The sequence below is a fragment of the Thyridium curvatum genome, assembly GCF_004353045.1.
Source record: "Thyridium curvatum strain D216 chromosome Unknown NODE_92_length_156191_cov_86.571182, whole genome shotgun sequence".
NCBI lineage: Eukaryota > Fungi > Ascomycota > Sordariomycetes > Thyridiales > Thyridiaceae > Thyridium > Thyridium curvatum.
In genome coordinates, this window is record NW_022156847.1 from 103,175 (window position 1) to 122,694 (window position 19,520).

Here is a 19,520-nt window from a genome sequence, read left to right on the forward strand (position 1 = left end):
GACCCCGGTTGGATGTGGGGATGTGGTTGGCAGTGAAAACAATAAGGGGTGAAAGCACACTGCTATGCGCGATGTACTATTCTGTGATGACTTTTTGTAGCAGTTTTACTTCTCTATAGTATGAAGAACATCATAACATCTATTCATTATATAGCGCTAGTTGAGTCGCTTACACGGCTGTCTGTCCTTGATCAACGGCGGCGGTTTCGCTCTCAGTGTACGGTGCGAAGAGTATCACTCTGCGTAACAGGGCATTCGCCATTCATGTTTCTGTTTCACAAAAACCAGCACATTGAACTGTAATACGGAACAGATGGCGGTACTTGCATCACGACTACTGCTGTTTGTGTTGCAAGCATTCAAGCGGGAACCCGTGTTTGTTTGCCACGCGTCGAAGCGATTCTGTTGCACTCAGCTGAACGCATACCCGAACTGGAATCCGGAGAGACAGAGACAGTATGTAATAGAGCGCGGGATTGTAGCGTATAGTTGCTTACACTGATTACCTGATGCAGTCGCACTGTCACAGAGAGTCGCTCCCGAGCTCACTATGCCCGGCTTCTTCACGATACTCGATCTGATATGTGGGACGAATGGAAACCGAATCACTAATCGCGGCCAACTCACCGACAGAAACGAATAACGATTCTCGAGCATCTCCTTGGAGATATTTAAGTCGTGGCTCGGCGCCGGAAGTTTAGAACTACAAAGCAAATCCCTATTGCCTGCAGCTTTCCACAGTACCAGCACAACCTAAACACCGAGGTCATGGCTTCCAGTCCCGGACCCAGCTCCGAAGCTGGCGATGTGCAGCTTACCATCGGCGTCGAGTGGGAGTTCCTCTTCGCCTTCATCCCCGGATATGAGTTCAAGGTCCTTGAAGATGGTCCAGGCGATCCCTGCGGCCGCCCGTTGGTGACTTTGCCCTGCGAACACCCTCTTTTCGAACCCGTGGCTGCCCGGCGAGTCGCGCAGTCCCTACGGCCGCACCTCGCAGGCTTCTCTCCGGGGAAGATCGAGACCATATGGGATATGAGAGTTAAGCCCTACATGAGGGGCTACGCAGACCACTGGATGGTGAAGCTAGATCGCTCTGTCGGGGGTTATCCAGGGGGCGAATATCACTTCACGGGCCTCGAACTCACGTCGCCTATCCTTCGGGAGAGCGACCCGCAGCTCGGGGCCATGCTCGTGGAGGCGACGCGTGCCCTCACACGTCACGATCGCGTCAAGCGGAACGAGACATGCGCGCTTCACGTCCATGTCGGCGTCTCGGGAGAAGAGGGCTGGGATATGCTGACCCTAAAGAAGCTCGCGTCGCTCCTCTGGCTGGCAGAGGACCGCCTTGCTCGTCTGTGCCACCCTGACCGGAGCGACAATGTGTATTGCCTCTCGCTGGCCAAGACGAGCATGCTGGCTGTATATACTATCGAGCCGGGAGATCCCGAAGACACGACCGAAATCAATACCTGGCTCGCGCCCCTTTTCGGCGAAGCCGCGAGCGCTCACGCAGAGACGCAACAGCGGCTGACCAAACTTTGGAGTGCGAAGCAGCGTCTCATCCTGGCAACCATGCTCCGCGAGACTTGTGCCGGTTCGCTGAGATACAACTTCAAGAACCTGGTGACACAGGTCTTGGGAGAGTCCGAAGCCCCAAATGGCCCATTGGACAAGAGAACGGTCGAGTTCCGCATGATGGACATGACCTTCAACGGAAAGCTCGTGCACGCGTACACAGCCTGCTGCATCCGTCTTGTCCACTGCGCTAAAGATCTAGGCATCGGCGAATATCAGGTTCTCGCGCGAGAGCTTCTCAAACCCGAGACCGAGTACACCATCTGGCAGTTGCTGGCAGGCATCGGCCTCGACAAGCAGCACATCGATGAGCTGGAGAAGTGGGCAGCAAATGGCTATGAGGATCCGCTGGACCTGCCCCTCGCAGGTGCTGACGAGGCAGGCATCGTTCAGGCGCAATGATGACGATGATGATTCAGTGCTAGCGAGGATATAGAGTTGGCCTCTCTTTTTGGAACATTCACATAACATGAATCAGTTGACAATACCAAATTTTTCGCTCTCACATTTCTTTCTCGAGTAGACCAGGCAGTATAAACCAGTCTACCAGAGCAATACCTAAACCAGCTCACTTCTCGGTAAAGACGGGCTCTCCCTCAGCCGCATCCACACCCTCCTTGACGCAGCGGTCGACGGCCGCCTGCCTGTCGTCCTTGCCGTCGAGCAGGTCGAGCCAGCAGTTCTTGACGCCCCCCTTCTCCAGCAGGAGCGCCGCCACCTCGGCCACCGTGGCCCGGCTCGACTGGCCCCGCGACGTCGCCGTCTTGCCCAGCTCGATGGCGCCCGCCGGCTCGGTCGTCAGGGTGCCGGGCCGGAGGTTGATGCCCGCAAAGTCCCGGCGGGCGCGCGACGCGCGGTACAGGGCCTCGTCCGAGGCGATCTTGGCCTGGTAGTACGTCTTGAGCGCGCCGTTGTTGACCTCCTGCGCCGCGTCCCAGGCCGCGCCGTCCCACCACGAGGGCTTGGCGCGGCGGGAGCCGACGTACGAGATGAGGAGGAAGCGCGTGACGGTCGGGGTGGCTGCTGCGGCGTTGATGAAGTTGATGCAGATGTCGCGGTCGATGCGCAGGGTCTGTTCATGTCAGAGATGGTTACATGATGGTGTTGTTTCAGCAATCCAGGCTCACTCTGTCAGGCCCTCCTCGCCCGCCGGCACCTTTTCCGCCCCTTTGATCAGCACACTATTCGCAGTCCAAGGTCAGTGAGGTAGTAACATCACCTACCGGCACTCCAGACGACATAGTCGGGCTTGACTTTGTCGAGGATAGACTTTGCCTGAGCCTCATCCTGGACATCCTCGAGGCTGCTCACTAGGACGTTGAGCTTGCCGGCCTGGCCCTTGCCCAGGGCCTCGATAGTGGCGGCCTGCTCCTGGGTGCGGATCATGCTGGTCACGGTCCAGGACCGCTTGAGCAGGATCGGTGTCAGCAGCTGGGCGATCTTGCCGTGGCCGCCGATAACTAGAACGTGTCGAGACATGGTTGGGATGGTCTGATGATGAGGCTTGGCGGTTACGGGTTAGCCTGGCTGACGTCGAGTGAAGCGGGAATCGGCATTGATGGTCCACTCACTGCTAAGTAGCTATGCTGGTGTAAATAGTGAGCTGTTGAGTTTTTATCGTGACTCGGTTCTTGATATGAATTTGATCTCCGGCGATGAGCGCAACCGCTGCTTTTATGCATCTACTCTCCTCATCAATGGGAAGAGTGTAATACCGCATGACGTCAAGATCACCCGCTCCCGGCGCTGCATACTAAGCAGCCAGCAGAATTGCGCGATGACTAATACCCACATATCCCTCGACACGCGCCGAGGGGATTCAATGTTCCGAGGTAGAAATTCAATTTCCAACATTGAGTTACGATATTGCTCGTCTATATCTATGATGATGTGTATGTTCTCCCTTATTGTCTAGCTACCACAATCACAGGCCCTTCTCACGTCTCCGGACCATCATCTTCGCCCCGAAGGGAGGCAGCAGCACCTCTGTCAGCCACTTGTTTTCTGGCCTCTTCCCGCCATATTCATCGGGGAACTTTATATCGTAGTGTGACAGCACATAAGTCATCATCATCTTCATCTCGAAGTCGACTAGGAACCTCCCCGTGCAGGCGTGCCGGCCGTGTCCAAAGGGTAGATACTGGTGCGAAGTGGCGACCATGGCCAGGCTCGGCCCGTCGGCGGAAGCCTCCCGGATGCGTGAGAATCGGAAGGGGTCAAACGCGGCCGCGTCCTCGAGCACTTCGCCATCCATGTGTGCCGGCTGAGACAAAAAAGAGATCAGAGAACCCTTGGGTAGGTGCACGCCGGTATTTGTCGTCAAGCCGCCCTCGGCAGCCACCGTCCGGAACATGACGCGGCCGCCCACCGAATGGGCCCGTAGCGTCTCCCTAATGAGGCTATCCGCCCTCGTCATCTTGGCGACGTTGGCCCTCGTCCACCTCGCCGCGCCCAGCCCCGGCGGCACCACCCTGCGCATCTCGTCGCGCAGCACCGCGACGGTGTTGTGCTCCGCGTCCGAGCCGAGGATGTTGAGGAATATGTTTGTCGCCTGCGTGCTGAGCTGCTCCATCGCGCCAAAGTTGGAGTGGCACACACGCTGGTTGATCATGCCGAAGTCGTCGAGCTCCTCCGGGCGCTCCTGCTGCGCCAGGCGCAGGTGCCACTGGAACATGTCCATGGGCTCCTCGTGACCCGGGTCGTCCTTTGCATACTTCTTGACCAGGGCGAGGCGGTCCTCGTAGAGCGGCCGGAGATATCTGCCCACCTTGTCAACGAGCTTGCGGGTCTTGCGGCCTGCGATGAAGCCGACGATGGGTCGTATCGATGCCGGTGCGCCTGCAGCCATCCCGGCTGTGCTCACGCAGCCGTCACCCACTTCCATACACGTCTCTAGATAGTCATCGTTGCGGCCTGGTTGTAGTTTAGCGAGGCCTCAGCAACGTAGAAGTGTAGAAAACACTCACATAGTGGTCGGCCAACAATGAAGCGACTGGCAACTTGAGCGGCAACCATGCGCATAACCGAGTGGAGTTCCATCTCCCTCCAAGCTGTAGTGTCTAATCCGAGACGTTTGTCGAATGCCACAGCTATCTCATCATCAATTTCTTTCACAATCCAGTCGAGGTGGATGTTTATATCCTGTCGGACCAGCGTCATCTGCCAGGGATCGGCGACAATGTCATGGCTCCCGAGGCTGTAGCCCGTCTGGTCCAGCTCTGCAAACGCGCTGTTGACCTCGAGGACGTCCTCGGGCTGGGAAAGGGCCCATTTCATCGACTGGACTGGCAAAATAATCTCGGATCGCGACAGGATGCCGGGGATGATGACAGCCTTGCCCTTTTTGGCATACTGCAGCAGAGTCAGCAAGGCCATATCACATATGATATACGCGCAGATTCCAGCACGTACATCATGATACGCTTCACGGAACAACGCCTCGCAGTCGTTGTAGTACGCCTTGCGCGTCCGGAGACTAAACCACCGTTTGCCCGGAGGCTCACGGATGAGGTCGACACCAGCTGGGTAGGGCACGGTGAAGAAGGCAAAGTGGAACGCGACAGCCAGGCAGAGGCCGAGCAGGCCGATGAGGACGGCGCCGGCCAGAGTACTCCAAGCTGCCGGAAGGAGAGCCGGGATGGACCAATCCATGTTGAATCGCCCCAATTTCACCGAGGATAGAACAACGGCAGAAAGCACTCAGCCGAAATCTAATTTCTGTGTTAGACACTCCTTTCTTGGGATCCAGATCGTTGTCCGGGCCGAGTCGACGTCAGGTCATGATCTCGAGGTCCAATTTTCGCGCACCCTCACTTGGCGGGACTTAACCGGAAGCGGGCGGGCTCGGCGGAGCGACCCGCACGTCAAAGAGCGGCGCGGCGCCGTTGTTAGGGCTAGCAAATCACGAACGCTGTAGAATAATCATAAAATTCGCCGAGGATTGTCTATTTGGTATGCGGTCCACCCAATGTGGAACTTGTTGTTGGAAGGTTGCGGGATACCTAGATGGGCGAATGGGTTTACATGTGCACAGGCTGCAGATGCTGCTGCGACAGAAGTAGAAGAATACAACTCTTTTTGCGGTAAAGTACAATCCCGTTCCAAACCTAGCTCCCAGGTCCGGCCGGTGTCCAGGCATGGGTATGGAACGCTCGTCCTCGGCTCTCCCAAGACACCCGTCTATTCGATCAGCGTGTTGACGCGGGGCGACGACCAGGTGTGCTCCTGCCCCTGGCCCCGGCGCGGGTCCTCCTGGTGCTCCTGGATGTCGTACCCCCGCGTCACGACGATGGCGTTCTTCTTGTTCATGCCGTTGTCCTTGAGCGCCAGCTCCTCGTCCGAGTCGGCGCGCCGCGTGAGCTCGCGCGTCGAGCTGCCGTCCTCGGTCTTGCTGTAGTCGTCCTCGAGGCGCTCGGCGCCCTTGGGGGCCGAGCGGTTCGGGAACAGGTTCGAGAGCTGGTGGCCGCGCGAGCCGGTGCCGTGGCCGTTGCTGCTGCCGCCGCCGCCCATGTTGTAGCCCTTGCTGGCGCCGGGGGACGAGCCGTTGGTCGTGAGCCCGCCGCCGCGCCACGTCTTCCACAGCGCGCGCAGGGCGGGCATGTTGGCGGCGAAGATGGCCGTCTCCATCTCGGCGGCCGACACGATGATCATGATGCCGACCTCCCACGTGAAGTCGGGCGTCTTGGTGAACTCGTTGATGACGATGAGGCGCAGGCACGAGACGAGCACCGAGGTGCCGCCCGTGGTGATGACGGCCAGGACCTGGAGGCGGCGCTTGAAGCTCATCTGCAGCGTCATGATGGTCGTGAGGGGCAGGATCAGGATGGCAAAGTCGACGGCGATGAGCTAGTGCGAGAATTTTGTTAGTAAAAAGGGTTGACTGTGCTTGCCGGAACGAGACTGTTGTTTGCGGTTTGAAGCAGAAGCAGCAGCACATCTGCTGACTGCTGCATCATAGGGGCGTTCGATGATAACAAAAACTCAGGAGAGATTTGAACAGAGACTTACCGCGCAGGCAGGGAGCCACAGAGACACGGCGAAGGGGAGGCACTTCACATCTGGGTACTTTGCCTTGTTCCAGTATGCCTCGATAGGCTGGCACTGCAGACAGTAGAGAATCCAGACACCGACAGTGACAAAGATGTTGATGCCGATCACGGACCACACCGCACGTCTGAAGCCCGTCGCTGGGGAGAGACGTAGGAAGAAGAGCAGGAAGGACATCTTGATGCAGAAGTGCAGAAAGACGTAGTAAATCTCTTCGGTAAAGAGGAGCTGCATGGGTTGCATGGTTAGCTGCGACTCGACCAAGGACCAGTTGTCATTGTCAACCAACCTTTTGCATGTTTACGATCTTCATCGGGTCTTGTTTCATAACCTCCGCCGTGGGACTAGGAGAGAAGAATTGCATGTTAGTGAGTCTTCCACCTGTCGAGGGGGCATCCACCTTACAGCCCGGCACCGTTGTCGACGAAGATGTACAAGATAGCATGCTGGCCGATGTTGATGAGCTATCGAGCCCTGTGTTAGTCTTACTCGTGCGAATGCGGTGTTGTCCGTGATCCCTACCGCAGCTATGGTCATTGCAAAATCATCCCATCCGTACGACTTGAGAACAACGGCCTTGGTCCAGATCCGAAGCAGTGCACTGCCCTCGCCGAAAGCAAAGCAGAAATTGGCCATGAAATGGATCACGGGCAGGAGGTTGGTAGGCGAGCCTGCCATCTTTGCAGCTGGTGGCGAAGCCGCTACTCTGTGTTTCGAATATCCTTTACCGCAAGAGAGAAGAAGAAGAGATGGAAAAGATGGTCGGCGATAGTAGGTCTTGTCTTTTGTTTGCGAGCACCGAGCAGCTTCACGAAGAATCGAACATCCCGACAGACTTTTCACCAACAACACTCGCACCAAGCCAACTTGTAGAGAGTCAGTCCTTGCTTGTTATGTGCAATTGAAGGCTACGGGGCGATAAGGAGTTCGCCATTATGGGACAAGGTGAGGATGAAGGCCCTGGTCAGCTGCAGTGCATATGCTGTCGATCACGTTTCGAGAGGAGGAGACCCTTTTCAGGGGTGTCTTCCTGGGTTTTAATGGGGAATCAGTGCTTTTGTCCTCCCCATACGAACCACCAACAGGCAAACTGTTACTCCATAGCCCACGGTCACTCCCCTGGACCGAGAAGAGACTGTTAGCAGACCCCATAGGCCAGGATGCTGGGCTTCCCCGTCCTAAATCCGCAATTGGGGAGCAACTATGGATTGCACCTTGTTCTATCCATGAAGAATCTGCAAGCAGCACGTAAGCACCCTTGGATGATCTGGGACGTCTATCTTCTTCATCCGGGGTCAAAATACGCGCAGCCTTGACAGATCAGGTGCTTAGGTGTGTCGGTGCTGTTGCGTATCTACAAGTACACACGTAGTTAGTCTCGGTAGTCGTGCCCATCGATATGGCGTTGGTGCTTCTCTGCCGGCTTTGTGGCGGCACGGATGCTCGCCTCGAGGCACTTGATCTTCCTCCCCTTACCCGACTGCCGTGACTACTTGTTGGTCTAACTGTTGTACGGGAATAACGAGACGGGTAACCTCCTCAAGACCCACTGCAGACTCTTTAGCACTGAAACCCGATGTGACACTTCTCCATCTGAGGACAAAAAGTTGAATTATGTCTACGAATTAGGGCTAGTTCTCTCTCAATTTCCGTGTACGCACGCTTTGTGGAGGCTCTCCATGTTCACAAGTCTATTTTTTCCTCAATCTCGGCCCAAGCCAAGGCAAGGATCGTTAGGTAATGAGCCTGTGCTTCACATGATAGACAGGTCTCGATGCTTGCAAAATTGCGGGCTCACTTCACCCTGTCCGCAGCTATTGCGCGCTCCTGAAAGTTTTCGTTACCGGCATGTCGGGTAACGAGGATTTCCTTCCTTGCACAGGTACGGGATCATCATTTGGCCCGACTTGCACTCCAACAAATACCTCGCATATGACTGGTCACCCTTGTGGCTCTCGGCGTAAATGCAGACCGCCCAGGCCAAGGACCCTTGTTACGCTCCTGTGGAGCAGGTGCAGATCATGCCTCGTTCGGAGCGTCATAGTCATCTAATCCCCCTGGTTCCTGGGACGGAATGGTCCAAGGTCGACGGCCATCTTTCCGTAGTGACTTGCCAGGACTGGTAATGCTTGCCGTCCAGTGCACTACTTGTACTAGTAACTACTGGTATTCGTAAACGAAAAGCTTGCAGTGCGGCACAGCAAGAAAGGGTCGCAGGTCTGGTCTGATTGCTAATGCGATGCGGGGCGGCACGGATATGCCGCGCGCCACGGCGCCGCTCCTCCCGCACGTCCTCCAACGCCCAAGTGATAAGAGTAATAGCAAAGGCTTTGCTAGACACCAACAGACATACAAAAGTACTTGTACTCTGTTCAGCCCGTCCGTGTGTCGCGAGACGCACCAGAGGGATCTACAGCTTTGGCATCTTTAGAGACGTAGTCAGATGAACGACTTTTATTATTGAGCCTTTTGGCGGACGCTAATGACATTTTGGGGAAACGAGTGCTCCATACGGAGGCATTGCTTCACACTCTGGCCCACGAGCCCCTAGGCGGCCTTGACAGCCTCCTTCTCTGCAAAGTCGGGGAACTGCACCTCGAGGTACCTGGCGTCTCCAGTGACGCCGTAGTTGGCCTGGACGTTGAGCCCGAGCCACTCCTTCATCTGGGGGTCCATCTCGTCCTGCAGCTCCTTGGGCAGCTTGGCAGTCCAGTTGACCTGCTGCCGCACGTAGGGCGCCGTGTAGTAGCCAAAGAGCAGGGCCCGGTCCCGGTCCTTGGACGTGTTGGTGCCGCTCGTGTGCCACAGCCGGCCGTCCATGGCGATGACGTCGCCGGCCTTGCCCTCGAAGGGAACCAGGCGGCGCGGGGCGTCGGCGGGGATGTCGTCGCGCGTCGTCCACTTGTTGGAGCCCGGGATGTAGCGCGTCGCCCCGTTCTCCTCGTCGACGTCGTTGAGGCACCAGATGATGTTGAGCGCGTTGACGTCGGTCCAGGGGGCCGGGAAGACGATGCTCTGGTCCGAGTGGAGGCACATGCTGCGCGAGCCCGGGCGGGCAATGTTGGCCGTGAAGTTGGAGATGAGGAAGCTCTCGCCCAGGACCGACTTGACCATGTCGATCGCCGTGGTGTGGGCGACCAGGTCGCGGAAGATCTTGTCCAGCTCCATGAGATAGAAGACGCGCACGTTGTGCTCGTTGGGGTCGATAAAGGGGATAAAGGTAGGGTCGCCGCGCTGCTCGGCGGCCTCCTTGGCCTTCCAGAGCCGGTCGAGGATGGAAGCGGCCTCCTCCTTTGAGAGGATGCCCGGCAGCCGGGCCCAGCCGTGCTCCTTGAGGTGAGCCTTAGCGTCTGCGTACTGGTCGGCCATCTCGATGCCCTTTTTCGGTCGTTCAAAAACAGCGAGTACTCAAGATACTACCCGATTCGTAGTGGATGCGAGGGTTGGGCAGAGCATGTATCGATGTGTGTGATGGGAGGAGGAGGAGCAGATGGAACATGGCTCCCACGTGGCTTTTGATATACTGTGGTCCTCGAGATTCCAAGAAAGATTGGTCAGGAGATGTTGGGCAAGATTTCACCGCCAGTACCGACAGATGCCCAGGCAGGGAAACGCGCTGTTATTCGCTGGGACTTGGGAGCGCAGATCCAAGAACACCTGCTGCACAAAAGTCAGTATCTACCCAAGCTACCCCAGCCTGACCCGGCGCTGTCTTGCATACGGAGGTATCTCGCGTGCGAAGCGCAGAGGGGCGGCGGTGAGGGGTTCTTCAGTCCCACTTTCCCCTCGACCATGCAGAAAGAGGGCAAATCAGTGCTCATCTTGACAGGATTATCCTGTGGGATACTACGTAGTCTTCTCATGTCGCCTCGTCCCAGGGCATTGGTGTGATGATAGCAGCCCATGACCCACCCGGCCCCTTGATCGTGCGGAGGGAGCAACCAACAGTTTCATGATCAACTCTGCAGTCGGCAGCATCTACCTTACCACGTTGGTACTAGACAAAATCCATATGGTCAGCAGCGGCCGTGGTCCTTCAATGAGATTCAACTGTCAGCCCAAATGCAAGGGTCTACTTTGCCCACCCAAGAGTTCCCCCCACCAGGAAGTGGGCAAAATCATTTCAACGTCGTTTCCACCTGGTGGACCGGGCCGAGATGTGGAAATTTGCCCTCACTGGACGCCCCTCGTGTTGGTGATTAGCTCCATTGCGGACAATCCCCCGCTTCGGGGCGTGCACTTGGCTGGCCATCATGACAATCCGCTCTGCTCATGGCCGGCATCGCCCCAGTCTCCAGACCCGAGCCAAGTTGCCGGCCCAGAACTCTCCCTGCCGGCCTCGTTCATGTCGGCAAGCCAGTCCACGCCCCAGGAGAGATGGTACTGGAGGTCGTCGAGCCCAAGTGCGTACTCGGGGCCGCTGACAAGCTCGGAGAGGACTTGCCCGCCGCCACTGGGAGCAGGAGCAGAAGCAGCGGAACTGGTTGCTAGTGAGTCGTTGGCCGCAAAATGAGTCTGCCCGGCGGGCTCCTGTTGTACGCTAGACGACCAGGATACCGTTCCATGGTGGGTCTGCTGCCTCGTCATCTGTTCCGGCACACTGCGAGGTGTACCTCCCATCGACGAGCCTGCATCGCTCGATCGTGGCGGTCCGCCAAGGTGCTCCGACGAGTGCTTCTCGCTGATGGTCTTCCTCGCAAGGCGATATAGCGAGAGAGGGTTCAAGAGATGGTCGGGAGTGTTGGGTATCAGCACGGCTGGGGCATTGTCATGTCTATGTCTCGCAACTCTGTCAGCCACTTGCCACACCCTTTCTCCCTTTATGATTTCGGAGATATGGAATGGTTGCGCTCACCGTATGAGACCTTGTGGGTCGGATGGGTCGGCGGGATCAATGTGGGCTGTAGCATCTGCATGAACAAAGCTCGTCCGTACTTTATGGAGCCATCGCTCAGCAGTGATGTGCTGCCATACGTCCAGATCCACGTTAATCAGGCACAGCAACGCGGTGAGCACGGATGACAACTTACCAGCTGTTCAGCAAGTGGGATCATGGCAGACATCACTTTCAACACTTTGTTGTTGCTCTGCACATACTCTATTGTCTCCTTGACCAATTCAATGGCATTTGGACTGCTTAGGTCGAGCACCCGAGCGATATAGTAGAGCATGGACCGATTGCTGTTGTATGCAAACGTGTGTAGCATCGAGTCCGCAAGGAAGCGAGCTCCTCGTCGTGCCGTCTCGGCCAAGACAATTGCTATACTCTGAGCATGTCCTTGGCCCTCTAATTGCATGCTTTGGAGGAAGCGGTGCTGCTCTGGCGGAAACGTCACGGCATTCCCGAGCCGAAACAGCTCCGGCAGGAAGATCCGGTAGAGATCAAGCATAGTATGGTGGTATGTGCAGTGAAGGAGAGCGAGGGCGCCGAACTGGGACGACTCGAGCCGGATATAAATGTTCTCGGGCGAGAATTCTAGACAAGAAGGAAGCTGAAGGCGCCATCCTTGGAGGTCTGCCCGCAGCTGCGAGAACTCCGAATGTGGGAGCCAGGGAGGCTGGGCCGTGTCCAGTCGTTTTACAAATCTGAAATATCCAGCTTCAGTCAGTGTGTGTTTCAACGCCAAAACAGTTCAAAGGCCGGGCATCGCTCACCGCGCCACGCGTTTCCAGAGAGATACCAGGCGAACATAGCACGTCGCCATACCCACATCTTCTTCTGGCTGAGGCTTGTAGCGGACTCCGAGCTTCTTGGTGACCGATGGAAGCTGCAGCAAGAAGTTCCGTTCGTTGCAGGGCAACTGAATCTTGATATCGCTCTCATGGAGAAGGGTCAATTGGTCGACTCCTGAACCAGCCCACACGTCAAGAATGAAACAAGCCCAGAAAACCCGACGTCTCGCCTCCAGATACGTAGTGGATGGTGTGTCTTCACCTGGTTCTACGGTATACTCGAGGTTGAGCTGGAGCCCATGGGCCATGCGAGTGGTGAGCCCACTCAGCATCAAGGCCTGGGGGTAGTTGCCAAGACGGAACTGGTAGTCATACAGGAGTACGGCGGCCTACAAAGAGCTGTTAGTTGAGGTTATTGTTGCTAGCCAGTGCCCAGGTGTATGTTACCATCAAATTGGATATTGTGATTTTGCCGTAATTCGTCAGGATCAGCTGCTCAGCAACCTTTGCCCATTCGTTGCCAGCGGAACGCAAGAAGTCGGTGGGTAGTGGCTGGGTGTTTTGGCTGTATTCCAAAGCATGAAATCTGAAGCGCCTCCATGTTAGCTATGTTTCTTAGGGTAGCAAGCATGACAGGCCACGACCTACTTTGCACCGTGGGCACATATGATGTGCAGCAGGGCATTTTCGTCCGTGTTCTCGACGGCAAAGCCCTGGTCGAGCTGCCGCATGAAGGAAGGCTTGTGGACGAATGCAAAGCAACGAAGAGGATGCACATTGCCAAAGTATTGCTCGACGACCTGGCGCAGGAGAGCCGGGTTCGACGGGAGTCTCGGGGAGACGAGCCTGGGAACTGGTGTGTAAGCAAATGTTTCAGAAGCCAGGCGATCCGATCACGACGCCTACCACTGTAATGGATTGGAAATTGTGCGAACTAATTGCAGCTCGGCAGCTGCCGAAGGATTGTCGCCTGGCTGAGTAGGGAGCTCGGGTTGATGTGCATCAGCATCTTGCGGTTGGACTTCATTTCGCTGTATAGGAGATATAGGCGCGATGCATTCTTGTCTGGCTGGCAGGTGCGTGTCGGTGACCAGCACCCTTGTAGAGGAAGCTGCGGGCGAAACTGGCTCCGGCTGCGGAAGCTGCGGCGGTGATTCTTTAGGCATTAGCTGGGATGTCCATGCGGGATCGGGTCCGGCATCGTAAGTGCATGGCACGGATCGCGTCCGACATCGCCGGCACGACGGTCTGTCGCCGTCGCACTTGGTCTTGGATGCCCTGCAGCTGATACAAGACCGGAAGGTTCTCTTCTTCCTGGCCGTGGTCGGCTCATCGGCCGCGCTGGACGGTCTCCTGCTGGCCGAAGGCGAGCTAGGCGAGCCGTCAAAGCAATCCAAGCCCAAACGTGCGCATGCCATGCACGGGCGACCGCCGTGGCACTTGACCTGGAGTTCGGCACCGTCTGGTGTCAGCCTCACGAAGATACTTGGCGGCGATATGTGCAGCACCTACCTTACGAACTCGGCAGACCTGACACCCCATCGCGGGACTGTTCTTGCCGTACAATACTCGACAGAGGTAGATGATCGGTTGGTCGGGGGCGGTGGGTGGCACGAGTCGGGGTGTTTGGCCTCAACTAGGTCTGTCGATGCACGCGCTAGTTGTGGCACTACCGAGCACTTCGGCTGGTCGGCCATCTTGGCCCGGCTGGTCGGTTAGCAACTTCGGACCACATCAAAGTCTGGTCTGCCAAGAGACGACCTGGACTATAGGGCTCAAATGTCAGGCGATGAATCACCAATAAGTAATGATGGCTTCCTTAGTTTGCCGACTGTCCTGCAAGAATTCTGGGGGTAGATATCGCAGTGGGTGGCCATCAACGCTGCGTTTGAATCACGAAACAGGACCCGTTGATCTCGGACTCTTTCGCAATGGCACAGAGCATGGCCAGGGTTTTGCCATGTCCGGGAGGATCAGCAACCACAAGGCCTTGGGCCCTTGTTCGAGCCGCATTGATGATTACGTTAACGCCACGACGCTGATGGGGAGCAGAGCCGTGATCAAGCCAGGAATATTGTAGCTCGGCTCGACAGAATCGCAGTGCATGGCTATCTATAATAGAGTCAGCAAGCAGAATTGTTTCCGACACAATGCTTTGGTGGGGTTCTCATATCACTAACGATCGTAGCATTGCGTTCTCTCAGGTTCTCAATGAAATCTCCTAGCAGGAAATGTTCCGGTGCGGCATCTCCCGAGACTTGTCGCCGGTTCACAGGCCTTGACTTGACGACTTTGTGGTAATTGGTGCCGCCATTGTGTCATCGTCAGCTTAAGGCGAGTCTGTGCTCGCGGCACGCCGCCGCTTGCGTGGAGTCAGGACGTTACAAGAGACATAACCTCGACCGGGAACCAGGTTCTTGAAAATCTCTTTCATGTAGGTTTTAGGGGTTCGAGGATTGGCCTCTAGGGCATCGATAGGTCCGGGTGAAGACCGTCAGGAATCATCTCATCAGAGTCAAGTCTTGAACTAGAGAGTGAGATAATCATCTGAATTAGGTAGTGGGATAATCCTTGGGGCGACCGGGTGATACTATAGCCGTAAGTGATTCACCGGACAATTCAGAATGTTAAGCCTATGCCCGGCGATGAAACTTGACCAGGACCGGGGGGTAATGTATGACTATATCAAAGGCGAGCTCGGACAGCGTCGTCACGAACTGTTCTGAGGATGTCCTCAACACACTCGACAGCACTGAGCGCCATACCATAGCCAGCCTGGAAGCCAGTACCTCCGGCGCCGTAGTTGTGAACCAGCGCCCGCTTCTTTCCCGCGACGGTGACATCTTCGCGCTCTACCCTGGTACCGCCCTGGCGGGACGGCCTGAGACCAGCGACTGCGCCCAGTATCTCCGGCTCAGCCCGGCGCAGCTCCGAGCTGATACCTTTTGTTCGTTCAAGAATGGACTCGGTCTCGTGTGGATATGTAGCAGTGTCGCTGAAGAGGCTTGTCAGCGACTATCAACACAACACGGGCCGTCATGAATACTTACCCATTTCCCTTCTGCATATAGCCTCCTAAAATCACATTGCCATTAGATCCTGGCCTAGGGATCACATATGTCTCGTAGTCTTTGCCGTGGCGCATGACATTGGAGTGGACATGCGGCGCCCGGACGAGGAGAACTTGGCCGCGGGTTGGGTAACAATTGCTATCCTCAACGCCTGCGAGCGTCTTCGCCGCGTTACCGGTGCAATTGAAAACCACTTTCGTATCTTGGCTCATAAACGCCATTTGAATGTTTTCAATGTTTCTTCGGACGAAACGGACTTTGTACTGGTCTCGCAGCCGACGGTAGAGATACTGCATATGCTGAGGCGCGTTCACAGTGAGTGTGTAGCTTGGCCAGATGTGAATAGCCCTTCTTGTCCCACCTCAGGGCGTTGGCATCGGTTCCAGAGATGGCCGAAAAATTACAGCCAGCCCTAATAGGTAGGATTAGCATGTTTCCTGTTCATGTATGCAACTAGCCTGTCCATATATGAGGTGTCTTACCAAGGGGAAGTACAGATACTCCGCTATTATGGTGATGCGCTGCCCATATCCTCTCTCTGCAAGTACCAAGGCCTGTGGTGACCCCGCACTTTCTGTTGTGCGTCATGTGGAGGGGCTCTTCCCACGATGACATGCGCATTCCATTGCGATGTTGTGTTCCACCTTTATCACTCTTGACATCGCCTTTCTGGAGACGGTAAAAGACAGTCCCACACCCTCGAAGTTCAGCCTAATGACCCGCGTCCGAATCATTACTTCACTCCCGGCATCGCCAGGCCCCAGCGACGGCTTGGAATGGCGTTTCCCTCCTGACCTGGAGTCTGAGATAACCACCCTGGCCGCCTTGTGCCAAGTCAGGCAACAGCAGAGAGAACCTATTGCTCCTCATACCCAGGAGGGTGAAGATGATGTGGACAATCCGACGGAGGATGAAGAGTGTACTGCTTTTCTCTCTTCACTGTCCCTAGATGACTACACAGAAGATAAGAGAGGCTTTCTCGATCGACTCGCGGAGTTGCTTTGCTATAGCAAAGACCCTACATTGATCACCGGCACGGCCTTGATATACAGTGACGAGGAGGCCACTATTGTGGCTGCTCGGAACTCGTCTTCTAGCGGGGATACGTGGTCACGCAGAGATCGCAAGATGCTTGAATACCTAGCTGAAGTCCTCGAAAGAGTATCCTCTGATGGTTTGTGTCTTTTCTAGAAACTTGCCTTACCCATCGACAGAATTGATGCATGGCGCAGACGCTTTCGAGTCAGACCCACTTCCTCTGCTGCAGAGCACTTCGGTGGAATATTATACCCAACGAATCCGGCACCACGCTAAAACGGTCACGTCCATAGAGGAGGGGAAGACGGAATTGAAGTTCTTCAAAGAGGACGGATGTGTTGGAGTTGCTTCCGGCCGTCTGGATGCTTACCAGTTTGCTAAAAGCGTCGAGGTCTTATCTCACAGCACCGACTTTTATGCCAAACTGAAGGCCAACCTGACACCTACGAAGCTTCGGCGTGTCGTGGATGAATTAGCGTTTATCAGAAGGCCAATGCAAGACGCAGTTGAGCTCTTGCTCATCGCTCAGAGATACTCTGGTTTTCGCAATCTCAAGATCGTCTTGCTGAACAGTCTCCCAGCTAGGAAAGTCAAGGCATGGCAGCTGCCCAAGGCAGACATTTCCCTGACAGCCCGGCAAAAAGCGAAATTCCACAAGACGGCCAAGAAGAACAAGAACGTTCATGCCGAAATGATGCTGATGACCTATCTCCTTGGCCTCGGGAGCCCTGTTTTCCCGTATCTCGGGATCAGCAAGAAAACGTGCCTTCTTTGTGGCCACGTACTTGAGAAGATAGGCCAATTCGAAACTCGAGGGAACCACGGCAAGTGTTATTCTCAATGGACACTTCCCTCAGCGCTATGGACCACGCCTGAGGCCACCGAGAAACTAGACAAGGCTGTTCAGCGTTTAAGAGATATCCTTCGAGAGGAAGCGACGGAGGAGGTCCCTCATAGGGATGCAGAGAAGGAATCGGTGATGGCAGCCCCAATCCCGCCCAGATATGGGAAGGAGACGACTGTTTTCAATGCCGTGGTTGAGGACCCCAGACTTCTAGCGAGGGAAGCAGAATGGATTTCGGCGTTTCGCAGGAGCGAGATAGAAGTTGGGTCCGTCGTCCATCTTGCTCGTTAGCTCATCCTTAGGTGCTCACTATATTAACAACATACTAGAACGACTTCTAGCGAAGATGAATGCCCCGCCATTTTCGACTCGAGGCATGACAGGGCAAGCGCGCCAAGGGGAGATACCGAGGGTTCCAAGACGGCTAATCCAACAGCCTGCCTGTCCTGCAAAGAGACTGGCGAACTCACCCATACTTGTACAAAGTGTGGTATCGCCGCCTACTGCAACATCGCTTGCTACCATGCGGATTGGTATCGACACAAATTCTCTTGCAACCTGGGAAGAGCGACCGACGCTACAGATTACTTGGTGCTCGCCTGCCACACGAACCAGTATCCGCAGGAAGATGATGTAGCCGAGCAGTACGGCTTTATGTGCTTTGCCACCGGGAAGGATCGGTCGAGGCTCTTCGAACTTTACCGCCGGCTCATAATGCAGTGGGCCATTGATGAGGAGGAGCTGCGTGCTGCGGTGAAGCAGAACAAGCTCAAAGAAATGCTCACTTTTCGGTGCCGTCAAACCGGAGATTCCGGCATGCTAAGTGACAAGCAGTGGCTGGAGAGCCAAGAGGGATTCGGAGTCAACGGCAAAAGGAAGAGGCTCATCACTGTCTTTGAAGCGGCCCGAGAAGAGCTGTTAAGTTCTGACGAAAGAAAATTGCCGTTCAGCGAACTTCAGCCTCCAGAAAAGCGAAATGCACTTCTATTCTATGTCCAGATTCGCAATGGATTCAAGCCAGATGTTGACGAGGACAACTGGATCTCGTTGGGATTTTGCACAGCCCCGGACGCCGTATCAGAAAATCGACTCTGTTCTGCTTATGAATCACTTGTTGAGCGCTGCACGTTCAATGAGTTCTGGAGTTCTATGGCGGAGTCGGGCATCGTGGAATTGTTCAGCAAATACGAGCTTGCGGACCGAATCTTACGCATGCGCAATTTCAAGGACTTCATGACCGTTGTAAAGAAATGGCACCAAAGCGTCTGGGAGCTTAAGCGATTTATACGCATGGACGTGCCTGATCCGTTTCGAGCTGTCGTGGTCGACTACGGCTTCATGAATTGCAAGGACGCACGCCAACGGATGCAGCTTCGAAGGATGTACCAGGAGTTCTTCGAACGGGGAGAAGATGAGATGAGACTCCACCAGGCTTGCGTTGCCGGAAAACTGGCGAGCTTCCTCCAGTCGGTCTTTGGTGGCCTGCTGGTGCCCCCGGACTGTCTCAGGAATCCGTATCCGTTGGAAAACCGCCCTCTAATGGGGATGGTGACGAATTCTGTTACAATGTGTCCTGAGTCTGCATTGGAGCAGGTTAGGGCTTTGGCGGCGGCCCAAGGGAGGGAGTCAATGATAATAGCTATTCCAGATGCTGAGGACGAAGCTTATCTTCACTTCCTTCACGACAGAGCTGCGTTTCTAGGAACGGGACTGAGCAAGCGAATTTATTCTGGATCAGGTGGGAGAAATATCACGGAGTTTACACTGTAGTTAGGAAGGTCGTGTTTATTCCATAAGTAACTCACTGTTTAGCTCTAAGGTTTCTTCAGGCTGGCTCCGGTTAAAGGAATAGAGCCGATGATTTTCAGTTTCTTCACCGAAACAGCAAACCTCCCAATCCTTTTGGTGGCTAGGTTAAGGCTAACGCCACTGTCCCTTGTATAAGTTATCCTATTGAGAGTCTACTGATATGTTCCCCACGTTTCCTGGAAAGCATTCCTCGGGACAGATCTCCCTTGCAATCAAAAGCAGAGACGCATATGTCAGAAGCTAGGGGCTGTTGCAACTCTGCGTCTTCAAGCACGTATGTAGGGATAATTATGTCCAGCCATCTGATTTCGAGGGTTGAAGGCTAAGGCGAATTGGGAAGTCTGAGCACAGATAGACAAGCGGTCCCCTGGCTTGGCTTCAACGTGCTTGATATTTTCCCCAATGTATTCAGTTTTGACTACCATTGTTACTGGCTCTAGTAGGACATTTATCGACCTATCCGC

General features: G+C 55.3%; 8 protein-coding genes across 8 annotated transcripts; 2 read left to right on the forward strand and 6 right to left on the reverse strand.

The window, feature by feature from the left end:
* Positions 1-768: 768 nt before the first annotated feature.
* Positions 769-1,977, forward strand: E0L32_010848 (uncharacterized protein; the record flags this gene model as incomplete). Its single annotated transcript, XM_031133511.1, has 1 exon — positions 769-1,977. One exon carries the CDS (start codon positions 769-771, stop codon positions 1,975-1,977), a length of 1,209 nt encoding a protein of 402 aa, XP_030988965.1.
* Positions 1,978-2,143: 166 nt separating this feature from the next.
* Positions 2,144-3,054, reverse strand: E0L32_010849 (uncharacterized protein; the record flags this gene model as incomplete). Its single annotated transcript, XM_031133512.1, has 3 exons — positions 2,144-2,647; positions 2,703-2,731; positions 2,799-3,054. The coding sequence occupies 3 exons, from the start codon at positions 3,052-3,054 to the stop codon at positions 2,144-2,146; spliced, it is 789 nt and encodes a 262-aa protein (XP_030988966.1).
* A 445-nt stretch (positions 3,055-3,499) lies between these two features.
* On the reverse strand, positions 3,500-5,226 carry E0L32_010850 (uncharacterized protein; the record flags this gene model as incomplete). Its single annotated transcript, XM_031133513.1, has 3 exons — positions 3,500-4,488; positions 4,542-4,926; positions 4,987-5,226. The coding sequence occupies 3 exons, from the start codon at positions 5,224-5,226 to the stop codon at positions 3,500-3,502; spliced, it is 1,614 nt and encodes a 537-aa protein (XP_030988967.1).
* Positions 5,227-5,754: 528 nt separating this feature from the next.
* E0L32_010851 (uncharacterized protein) lies at positions 5,755-7,299 on the reverse strand (the record flags this gene model as incomplete). Its single annotated transcript, XM_031133514.1, has 5 exons — positions 5,755-6,420; positions 6,583-6,849; positions 6,911-6,965; positions 7,027-7,085; positions 7,144-7,299. 5 exons carry the CDS (start codon positions 7,297-7,299, stop codon positions 5,755-5,757), a joined length of 1,203 nt encoding a protein of 400 aa, XP_030988968.1.
* A 1,869-nt stretch (positions 7,300-9,168) lies between these two features.
* E0L32_010852 (uncharacterized protein) lies at positions 9,169-9,990 on the reverse strand (the record flags this gene model as incomplete). Its single annotated transcript, XM_031133515.1, has 1 exon — positions 9,169-9,990. One exon carries the CDS (start codon positions 9,988-9,990, stop codon positions 9,169-9,171), a length of 822 nt encoding a protein of 273 aa, XP_030988969.1.
* An 882-nt stretch (positions 9,991-10,872) lies between these two features.
* On the reverse strand, positions 10,873-13,460 carry E0L32_010853 (uncharacterized protein; the record flags this gene model as incomplete). Its single annotated transcript, XM_031133516.1, has 7 exons — positions 10,873-11,378; positions 11,487-11,586; positions 11,652-12,207; positions 12,277-12,683; positions 12,742-12,859; positions 12,943-13,140; positions 13,201-13,460. The coding sequence occupies 7 exons, from the start codon at positions 13,458-13,460 to the stop codon at positions 10,873-10,875; spliced, it is 2,145 nt and encodes a 714-aa protein (XP_030988970.1).
* Positions 13,461-14,979: 1,519 nt separating this feature from the next.
* On the reverse strand, positions 14,980-15,661 carry E0L32_010854 (uncharacterized protein; the record flags this gene model as incomplete). Its single annotated transcript, XM_031133518.1, has 2 exons — positions 14,980-15,289; positions 15,345-15,661. The coding sequence occupies 2 exons, from the start codon at positions 15,659-15,661 to the stop codon at positions 14,980-14,982; spliced, it is 627 nt and encodes a 208-aa protein (XP_030988971.1).
* A 418-nt stretch (positions 15,662-16,079) lies between these two features.
* Positions 16,080-19,017, forward strand: E0L32_010855 (uncharacterized protein; the record flags this gene model as incomplete). Its single annotated transcript, XM_031133519.1, has 3 exons — positions 16,080-16,539; positions 16,598-17,513; positions 17,577-19,017. The coding sequence occupies 3 exons, from the start codon at positions 16,080-16,082 to the stop codon at positions 19,015-19,017; spliced, it is 2,817 nt and encodes a 938-aa protein (XP_030988972.1).
* Positions 19,018-19,520: the final 503 nt, after the last annotated feature.